The sequence below is a fragment of the Carassius auratus genome, chromosome 12, assembly GCF_003368295.1.
Source record: "Carassius auratus strain Wakin chromosome 12, ASM336829v1, whole genome shotgun sequence".
Taxonomy (NCBI): Eukaryota; Metazoa; Chordata; class Actinopteri; order Cypriniformes; family Cyprinidae; genus Carassius; species Carassius auratus.
The window spans coordinates 10,171,981-10,183,280 of NC_039254.1; the positions used below are offsets into that span (position 1 = coordinate 10,171,981).

Here is an 11,300-nt window from a genome sequence, read left to right on the forward strand (position 1 = left end):
ACTGGCCAAACTGGCTGCTTGGGAGTTGCCCTAGTTTCTGTTGCTGTCGATAAACAACGCCCCAGTTTACAAACGTGCTCAGCATACAGCAATTTATCATTTTATAAGTACTATCAATCAGGCCAACCTGTTTTAATTTCTGGTAAATTTAGAAGGATTTCAGTCTTTTTTTCAAATTTCCAGTTTAATTCAATGGATTTCTTGGCATATTTTGTACTGTAGTGCTATCCAACGATTAATCACATCCAAAATAAAAGTTTTTGTTTATATATATATGTGTGTATTGTCTATATTCATTAAGTATATATAAACAGACACACACAGTATATATTTTGAAAATATGTACATGTCTGTATTTATATTAATATAATTTATATTATATATAAATATAATAAATATATAAACCATAAATGACTATCGCATCAAGCATTTTAGACTAACAATAAAACAAGAAGGAATAAACCTGACTATGTTTTAAACTGGTCAGACTCACTAGTAGCAAACATTTGCTATTTGCATTGCTACTAATCATCCCTGATAGTGACAACTCATTATTTTTTGCAAATTGCACATTTTGTCACTAAATTCTACAGAGATATGGGGTTAGTAACTATTTAAACTAGTATAATTTTCAGATTTCTTATCCTTAATAAACAGTATACCATTTTTTATAGTTTTTCCTCATGAAATTGCAATTTGTTTCCAGTAACAGTTGAATAGTTGCACGTCAAAACTGGATAGAAGTAATACAAATATTAAATGAAAAAGTACTACAGTAGTTTGAATAAATTGATATAAGTAAAGTAAGTATTCATATATAATGAATAAAATACCAGTATGTAATGATAGCTGCAATGTCTCTCGTCACGTGAATTTGTAGTAAAATCGCAGATTTTTGTATGAAAAGAAAGAAATGATATAAATGATAACAGTAGCCACAACAGTAAAACAATTTCCATAATTAACACATTTATTAGATATTTACAAAATAGTTTATTGACAAATGAAGTTAGCTTTTCACATGGTAACTCAAAACCAATATAAAAACTTCTTAAGTTAGATTTTTTTTTTCAGTCAGTAATATTTCTTCATTCCCTAGGAGGCATGACCAACACCAAATGTTATATCATAAGAAATACACTTAAAATTTGTGTAGTGATACAGTTTGAGATTCATGTGATTACCTGAACACTGAAAAAAGTTAAGTTAAAATAATTTTCAGTATGGAATTACACATACTCACTCAAATCACAGACATTAGAAGATTAAGGTCATTAATGAGGAGTATTAGCAAGAAAAATTTGCATCGAATTATGTAAAATGAGATTATTTATTAAAACACAATTTAGCTCTAAAAAGCTTATAATTCAACTGTAATGGCGCTTCAGAAATTATAATTTAGGACATGCTTCCTGAAAACTGAGCAACAAACACAGTTTGGGACAGACGGAACACATTTCTGAAAGGAGAGAAAGGTTTTATACAATTTAACATTTATAGCGCAATGAAATGGACATACGCTGACATACAATCCAAGCGTTATGCTGGTTTACAAGAACAAAACCTGATAGAAAGGCAATTCAACTACATTAGATGGAGTGATCCACCCAAGAACATGGAAATGACACATCGGTTCAGAAATCGCTTACATGCTTTGCATTGGCTCAGTTTAAATCTAATGTACCGACACATGCATTCAGTCCACTGTGGCATGGGTAAAGCAATAACCCCGCAAAGAAGAAAAAGAAAACAGGATTAATGTACACAGTGACATCTGGATTTAGCATTAGCAACAAGAATACAGAGGTAAAGCCTTGTCTCTATCAGTAAAAGGCACCCCATAACACTTGAAAGTTGCTTTTGTGGGTCAGAAATGTTGGGGTGACATTGTGCATAATCCAGACAGCCAAAGACAAAATGGCACCCCACTGCATAAGGCAATTCTAAGGACTGAGCAGAGGAAGTAAAGCATGAATCAACAGACAGAAGGATCAGATGTAGAGGCAGTGTGCTTAATGTGCTGTTACAGATCTTCCCAGCAGCTAGAAGACACTTCAATGTCAGCACAGGTCTGCTGTTAAGTATGCAGTAGGTTCAGTACACTCACAATATATGACCACTTCTGACACAAAAGACACAATCCTCTAAAAGAAATTGCATTATGATAATATTCCTCATATTACCTCCTTTTAGGAGTTTTGGTCTTGCTTGAATTCATGATAAATCCACACAATGTCAGTGCCGTTAAAAATAAAGGATTAAATGTGCGTTTTAGTTAATATTTACAGTGTTGAGGAGGCAAAATGAGAAAATGAAATTGGTACAAATGTAACTGCTGACATGCTGTGTGGCTCAAAGGGAGGGAAAGGCAATACATTTTCTCTTTGAAGTGCTCTTGTTTCTGATCTTACATATTTAAACAGATTATAGTAACTTGGAATTTCTGATTCCAGCTTTAGGAGCACATGTTTAACATACATCTGGTTCTGAACAACAATCTGGAGCGTTCACAGTCAGACCCAGCTGTCCAGTTTTAATATAGAGAGGTGTTTAGGCATATGTTAAGAGATTCTTAAGTTGATACATGAGAAGAAAAAGGCAAAATATTTTCAGTAATTGATGATGTTTAAGCTGAAAATGTTTAAATGGATGAAGGCATTTGTGAGGAGGTTTGACTAAATATAGATCTTTGTTAGCTGTCTCAAATGTAAGACATCACTGCATAATGGCATGAAAATGACAAGAGATGGTTTGTGCAAATTAAAAACAAAATACATATAAAACATTACACACTACAGTGTATATACACAGGGTAAACTGTTAACACATTCAGATCAGAGAAATCTCAGAATTTTGACTGCAAAACCAAATATAAATCATTATCAGGTTAAGAAAGGACTTGCGCTACTGTATGTAGTGAACTATGAGAAATCTCCATCTGAAGAAGATACTGTTTTCCAGTAAATATAGACAATTTGGTCCCAACACTATTAGTGTCAGCTCAGGTGCATAAGTTATCTGTTCATTACACAGACCAGTTAAAAGGAGGTAAAGATATCTTGGAAACAGCTACTCAGGTCAACAATCCACTAATCATACAAGGTCCAATGAAGATAAAACAAGTCTACCTGACAACATTTAGCTAATTGTGTAAAAGGGTTAAAATATAGGCTTTATCTAATTAGAAATAAATGGTCAGAATTATGAATTTGAACTTGCGCTTTAGTGTCCAAAATGACTTTAAAACTGAAGTAGGTAACTTTTGTAAAAATGTATTCGTGAAACCTGTCATTATGTCCTGACAGTAGAATATGAGATAGAGAATCCGTAAAAAAATCAAGCTCCTCTGGCTCCTCCCAGTGGTCCTATTGCCATTTTCAGAAATTCATCCGCTCCCGGTAAGAAACAACCAATCAGAGCTGCGGTCCGTAACTTTTTTTTTGAGTTCAAGATTTACAAAATGTATATAATAAGCGAGTACACCATGAATCCATTTTCCAAACCGTTTTTTAGTCTGTCCTGAATCACTAGGGTGCACCTATAATAAGTGTTTATATTCGGACTATTTTAGAATGCCTCGGGGGTACCGCGGTGGAGTAACCCAGTACCTTTGTGATTCTTCATTGACATAAACAGAGAGAAGTAGCTCCGGTTACAATGTTCTTTCGCAAGACGCAAGCAGTTCTGTTTATTAACCGCTAGAGCGTCAAAAGTTACCGACTGCAGCTTTAAATGTAATAATATAACTTAGCATTTTTAATGTAATACAGATATTATAAATGCTTGTATGTGGGAGACCAAAGTCTCGCATAAATGGGCTGCTCTTACGCTCATCGATGCGTAAATATAAATCTGATTTGTGGTTCAAAGCATGATTTGGTTCAGAGGGGATTGGGGAAAGCAGGCCTAATACATATAATACTCACCTCCAAACCCTTTTCATATATTACAATTGTTTTCATAAAGCCCACAAACAGGGAAAAGAAGGAGTACACAATCATTAGTGTCCTAAATCATCATCCAATCAAATCATCAATACACGACAAAGGCAAAGCTGTGCTGGGATTATGGCAATGGTGACAAGGAACAGTTAGCATGAGGTGCAGCTTATCACCAGAGAAAATGGTGCACTTTTGCATCATAACCTCTTGATCACCTGCTCCTGTCACGAGCATAGAAAGGCCAGCATGTAGATGATTTGAAGGGGAACGGAATCTCGAAACATTCTTAAATGGCTTTTCCTTATTAGGGTATGTGGCTTTCCTGAAATCTTACAGCAGCTTCTGGTTTAAAGTGTCTCAGGAGTCTTCAGTCATCTTCAGTAGCTCTAGGAAGGCACCAACAGCTCCAAAATAACCCTGCAGTAAAAAAGCAGAGCATTTTATTATTTTTACATTTATTTAAATAAATGTATTCAAATGATAAATATTGTTTCATGTGACATGACGGTATTTGTTTAGGCCTAATGAGAAATCCGTGACTGATATTACAGTATATGCACTACTAGTCAAATGTTTTGTAAAAAAGAAAAATTAAGCTATAATTAAATAACTTAATTTTATTTCACACACACACACACACACACACACATATATATATATAGAAAAACAGTCATTTTAATTAATGCAGCTTTGGTAAGCATAAAACATAAAAAAAATCTTACCAACCCCAAACCTTTGAATATAAAATCTCTTAAGAGATGTACACAACTTTTTTTTTATTTATCTTAAATTATTTTAATTTATATAATACATTATAATTAATATTTGAAATCTGAAATCAATATTATCCATTGACAGTTCTGACGGAAGATTTTAGAACTGACACAAGGGGGAGCTAAAAATCCTGTTAATCTGAATAAAGGTCGTGCAGTGACAGCCGTTGACCATCACAGGGTAGGAAAAACGTACAAGTAGTATTTGTACCTTGTTTACTTTTAACAATATTTAAACATTTATCATTTGTTATAGACCCATAAATACCTTGCATTTAGAGCAGGAGGCCAATTCATCTGTTTTTATCATAATTTAACAGGTGCTCATTTTCATGTTACTCCCTAATATTTAGATCCTCATATTCATCTTTAGAAACACACACACACTTTTCTGGTACAGTCAATATTTTTGTATGAAAGTTAACTGGAAGCCACAACTTTTGATTTTATTGGCTGTTTAAAAACACCTAATTGTAATTTTGTTAATATTTCCACCGTTAAAAAATGTGTATTAAAACATTAATGACATGGGTGCGTTTATTGGCTGATTCCAATCATTTTAACATAACATATACTTGCTTGGCTGATATATTGATTGACCCCTATATAGAAGGTTCTGGCGCAAGTCCAAGATGGACAAACATAATTAATGCAACTGATTCCAGCATTGGCAAGGAATTACAAGTAATTGAAAAAAGACTTACTTCATGTTCTAAGAAAAGGGCTTTCAGTTGTCCGTTAGACCAGAAGTCCATGGCATAGGCTAGCAGCTTAGTTGATATTGTGTTGATCCGAAGGAAATTCCCAACAAAAACAACTCTATCGATATTCTGAAGAAAATTAAAAAACAGGCATTCAGAATAACAGCAATATTTCTCTATTTTAATTCTGAAGTAGAGAAAATAGGAAAGATCTACATTCCACTTTCTCTACCTTTACACCAGAGCATAAAAACATTTATCTATCTTGTGGCTGTTCAGTATGCTGTGATAGCCCTGTACAATGCTGCTTGATCTCCATTCCACAAGACAACACTGTAAAGAAGCCCAGAGCACACAGAGTTCAAGGTCATTTTTAGCTTCACGGACATAGTCTTTATATTATTTATTTCACAGGGTAATGGCAACTGAATTTATCTTATGTATTCTAAATAGAAATCCATTATTTTGGATGGAACTATGAATAGAAATTGCAAAAAACATTCTTAAACAGAACAGTTGAGTTTTTGCATTAAGAGAAAATGTTTTCAAACCTCGTTCACTGCACACATGCGGGCGATGGAACCAGTGTTGTTTGTGATGGTGACAAGAGTGGCCCTGGCCAGGTCCTCTTTACTTATACTGTCACGTTTCTCTTTGCACATCATATGACCAAAACTAACAAATTAAAAGGGGAAAAAACTTGCCTTTAATTACAAACATGATTACATCTTTTTACATTGAAAATGATGGCAAATCTGTCTATACCTGGATGCAACGGCAGAACCCTGGAGACCGAAGCGTTCGTAATCGCCTCCATAGATATCCTTCACTAGTTTGTCAACATTTGTGCTGTCCCCTTTAGCTGCCATCTCTAAGGCCTCCTCAAATGTCTCACAGCCAGTCAGCAAACAACACAGGCCTAGAAACGTACCACCTCCTAAACTGAATCACAACCAATGAAGCAAATGAATGGCGGTGTATTTAAAAAAATACAATAAAAGTAAAGTAATTTCTCATTTTTTCTTTGCAATTACGCTACTATAGAACTTTAAGCTCATTATTGCCATCTGTGGTTCAAACATAAAATTGCAAGTTAGTTTTGTCAGTTGCACTTTGGTAAGGACATCCTCACACATGACCTGAATAAAATAATAAAATATGGCTACAAACCAAGAATTTCTTCCTATGACTATGATTTCCTTAGTTCAAGTTAAAATGTGGCCACATTGTATTAATTTGCTCACTCATTGTAATTTAGTTGTAAAAAATAAGGCCACATTTAATTCAAAAGGGGAACAATTTAGTATGCAATTTAACTGAAATGACAAATTGGCCACGATATCTTGTACCCCCCCCCCCATCTTGCATGTCATGTGCTGGACTCCGTAGTTTGCCAATTCTCTTTTTTGTGAATAAATCATCAGGTTTGAGCAATATTTGTGGCTCTTTGATAACAAATCTGATAAATGTGATGTCTTGTTATTTAGAAGCATATCTGCTGCTGCAGTAGCCAGATCTTCTTCCTTACTAATGTACGTGATGTATACAAGCAAGGACGAAAGGCATAAATTAACCTGTTTGCTTAACTACAAGAAAGAAATAGGATGCCGGAATTCACCTGGTGCCTGTGACACGCTTGTAATCATCCTTGGAATAGACAGCCAAGATGCTAACCCCCGAGCCAATGTTTACCAGCAACATTGGGAAGGGGTTCTCCAGGCTAAATGGCCTCTTGACACAGTTTTCAGGGTCGGAGGGATTTTGGAAAAAATAACACTCGGGATGGCCATTGAACCCAACTGAGTCAACATACAGCAGACCTTGAATAAGACAGTCCAGTTCATCCAGCTTCTGCAGCTCCAAACCAGCCACCTGCGGGAAAAAGCAAATACACAATCATAAATGTGATAGCTAATGTTTGCAATTCATTGTCCTGATAACAGTAACAGGATAAGTGGCAGAAAAAGACATTGCAGTACGTCAACAAAACACTAGCCTGCAACGGATCAACATATTTTTTTCATTCAATCAAATGTAATAAATTCCAATATTACGTCGCCATTAACATACCGTTCTGAAGTCATCCTCAAACTTGTATGCGCCCCCACCCGTGGCACACAGTGTGGTGTGCAGACTGGAGAAGTTCTTGTCTCTGCCCATTTGGATGAAGCGGTGCATGTCTTGTGTGGGGAAACGAATGAAGTGCAGGTTGCCTTTCCGGCCACACATGGTGAGGTTCTTCAACTCCAGGTGAACATCTCGGATACCAGTGTTTCCATAGGCCACATTGGAAGTCAGATATCGGCGAATGCTCTTCAAGCTCTCCACTTCCTCTTGTTCTTCTTCAGCAGTTATGTCCTTGGGCTCAAAGTAAACCAACTTTACCAGGGTGCCTCCGATATCCATTCCAAACCATGGAAAAGCTGAAAAAAAAATCTCAAGTTTTAGAAAGGGAAATTCTGATATTCATTCTTGACAAGCATTACTTGCATCTTTCTTTATGTTTCTGATGAATGTGTGTGTGTGAGAGAGAGATGTTTAAATTATTATAATGTATATTTTAGTGTAATAATTAAATATTTTATATATAATATTTAAATAATATTTTTTTGGTAAATATTAATGAATAAAGAATGAATATGACTGCTTTGGGTGGGTGTGGGGGGTATTTTCCTCTATTCACACTGCAGCTTGTGGGCTGTTTCATTGCCATGGTAACAGTGGTTTCAAAGTGATTGCCTGGCGATTCTGAGAAACATGCTGTCTACAAAATAAAAGTTACACATCAGATTCACACAATCTGTCTAAGGTACAATATCATTTCTAGGTAAAAACCATTTAGATCTCACTGACACAACCTCAGTATTTTCCATAGTAGTGAATCAGTGAAATATCTTTGCAGCGTTTCGGAGAAAAAAAAGTTTCTTATGTCATGGATTAGTTAAGGGAGTCCGAGTTTAGATCAGTGATGGTAATGTAGCTGGCAGATGTACATGTAGGCGAAAGGTGTGTGTACTTCTTGTCTCAGAGTGCAAAGTACTCCAGAGCCACCAGGAACCCAGTGACTTCACAGCAGTTAATGGACAAGTTACTGCAGTTTACAGCCAACAACCCAAAAATGTAATAAGCAATGGAATATATAATTAAGATACATTTATATTAATATTCAAAAACAACATCTAAAAATCAACAATGAATAACTAAATACTATAACTATAAATATCAGATTCTGGAGAGTACAATTGCTGTTACTTCAACTATTTGATGGTCATTAGACAATAAAAAGATGCAGAATAATTAATACCAACAAAACAGAATCACTAAGAGTTTTTAAGTCATGTCTCTTATTGATCTAATAATATTACGCAGGACCTTACCTGATTTCTTCACTATTAATTTCATACTTTGCAGTTGAGACAGAAAGGATAATGAAGATAGCGATATAAAACACACAGTGATCTAATCGATATGTATATATCATTCAAATGCTGCGGGCAGAAGAATAAATGTCCTCATGTCACTTGGCAGGTGTATACAGTAAATTTTATGTTAATTACACAAGAACTGTAAGGTCTGCTAGTTGTATTCCCCCACGCCTTTATGTGAAACTTTCCTTTCATTGGATGAATTCGCATTTCCTTCATATCTGGCGTGTTTTGGCCACACCCTCAGATTCTGATCTGGCCCATGAAATCCGCACAGAGAACATCACATTGATTTCACAACACTAAATAACCCGGTCTTTCAAAACAAATAAACCTCTTAATACAAGCACGTTTGAAATGTATTTCCTCTTTTTTTTTTTTATTGCGAACAATAGTCAAATAAAACACAAAAAGAAAACAAACCAACAAAAATACGGTTCACTTCCGGGACTTTACACTAAAAAGCTAATCTTTATCGTTCTTGGTACAAATATGAATACGAACGAAATGCAACATAGAAAAAAAAATATATATATATATATATATAATAATAATAATAATAAAGATTATTCGCTATAATCACTGACCAAAAAGTTAAATGGAAATTGTAAACGTACAGTGATAACCGTTATTTAACTATTGTGTAAGATAATGTCTATCAAGATTTAATTGTACAAAAGAAAAATAAATAAAAACTAAATGTTTAATGTGCTGATATAGTTTCTTTAGCAGCTTAAATTATGGATCTTTTAAAATAAACCCTACCTCTAAAATAGGCTATTTACAGTATGTTGTGATAATTGTCACTGTTCAGGTTAAGTTACAATTGAATAATTAATACGTCAAACTCTTACGCGGTCTGTTCTTCTTTCCCGAATCCATGCGTCTTCGAAGTCTGCAGCGCTTCGCAGGCGAACCATTGTTGTGTACATCCTGATGAAGATGGTGGAAATTTTCAATACCATTATGGCCACCGCTACTGTCACTAGAACCCAGACCATCTCCTTTAGATGAAATGCACTCCCCGTTATCGGACTGTAGGGTGTGAAATCCGTTTGCTAAACCGTTGGTGTAGTGCGTCGTTCCGTTTTGATCGGATGTTTCAGCATTTTCCATTATTTTACGAAACAAATATGTACGCTAGGAAGACGGACAGAAGCGTAACGACTCGACGTTTCGAAGGCTCTTCAAAATTTACAATTGTTTTATCAGAGTTCTACATAAATGTTGAAGTGTTATAAAGAGATGAAGACGATAGACAGGTCTTTGACATCTTATTTGAGGTCACTATCGGTCATTTCTTCTTTACACACTGCATGGCTGTTTCCGAGTCAAACAGCCGGTATATGCGACGTCATTATACCTCCACGCCCTCTCGCTGAAACGTCATGTTTTAGAGCTGCCTACTTACATATGTGACCCTGGACTCCAGAAAGTCTGTTTTTATTTTATGATTGCTTCTTGTTGGTGTGAATTTATGTCTCACTTCCCCGTTTTTGTATGTTTGTACAAGTTTTTTTGCAATAAAAAAATAAATAAATAAAATAAATAATAATATGTGACCATGGACCACAAAACTAGTCACGTGGGTCATTTTTTTATTGAGTTTTATTTATGCATCATCTGAAAGTTGATTAAATAGGCTAAGTTTTCCTTTGATGTATGGGTTTTAAGGGCATTGTAAATAAGTCAATATTTGTCTGAGAAAAACTTGAGTATGACGGTGCAAAAAAAAAATCTAAATATTGAGAAAATCGTCTTTAAAGTTGACCAAATGAAGTTCTTATTACCAGTTCAAAATTAAGGTTTGATATATTTTCAGTAGGATATTTTCAAAATACCTTCAGGGAGCTTGATCTTCCTTAACACTCCTTAACACCCCTTCTATTTATGCTGGTGAACCAACTAATTGTCGTTCATTTCTAATTCAGTGTGACGGATTTTTGTTTCACTTCAACCCCAGACTTACGCATTAGACAGATCCATAGTGGCTTACGTGATTTCTCATCGGCTGGACGCGCCCTTGACCGGGGCACTGCCATATGGGACTCGCACTCTTTGTGCTGTGATGATTTAAAATAATTCAAAGCCGAGATGTTAAAAGTATTGACAGATCTGTGTTTGGCAAAGAGGCTTCCCGGCAATTGGTCAGTTGCTGATTATTCTATTGAATTTAAGACTCTTGCAGCTACAAGTGAGTGGAACTCAGCGGCTCTGGTGGCTCATTTTTTGGATGGATTAGTGGCGGATGTTAAGGACGAGATCTACGCACGTGACCCTCCGGACCTGCTTGACAATATTATTGATCTTGCTATTCGTTTGGATTCCAATATGGAATTGAGGCGTAAAGTTTGGGAAAATACCAGCTGAATGTGGCCAGAACAGTCTGTTTCCTCCTCTGCTTTCCGAGCTCCTGAATCGTTTGACCTTGAGCCTATGCAGCTGGGGAGAATGCGTCTT

The 11,300-nt window shown here is 35.6% G+C and overlaps 1 protein-coding gene across 1 annotated transcript; it reads right to left on the bottom strand.

The window, feature by feature from the left end:
* Positions 1-3,651: 3,651 nt before the first annotated feature.
* pank1b (pantothenate kinase 1b) lies at positions 3,652-10,208 on the bottom strand. Its single transcript, XM_026276890.1, has 7 exons — positions 9,695-10,208; positions 7,486-7,838; positions 7,034-7,287; positions 6,181-6,357; positions 5,967-6,090; positions 5,419-5,544; positions 3,652-4,358 (listed from the first exon to the last, which is right to left on the bottom strand). Exons 1-7 carry the CDS (start codon positions 9,954-9,956, stop codon positions 4,299-4,301), a joined length of 1,356 nt encoding a protein of 451 aa, XP_026132675.1. The 5' UTR covers positions 9,957-10,208; the 3' UTR covers positions 3,652-4,298.
* Between the last annotated feature and the right edge of the window lie 1,092 nt (positions 10,209-11,300).

What these genes read in the sequence shown, in the direction of transcription:
- pank1b (XM_026276890.1), bottom strand. Translation starts at nt 9,956, where the DNA reads ATGGAAAATGCTGAAACATCCGATCAAAACGGAACGACGCACTACACC. An exon ending in GGGAAAGAAGAACAGACCGC is followed by an intron (nt 7,839 to 9,694) that starts GTAAGAGTTTGA and finishes TTTTTTTTTCAG; the next exon opens with CTTTTCCATGGTTTGGAATG. An exon ending in AAGCGTGTCACAGGCACCAG is followed by an intron (nt 6,358 to 7,033) that starts GTGAATTCCGGC and finishes GTTGTGATTCAG; the next exon opens with TTTAGGAGGTGGTACGTTTC.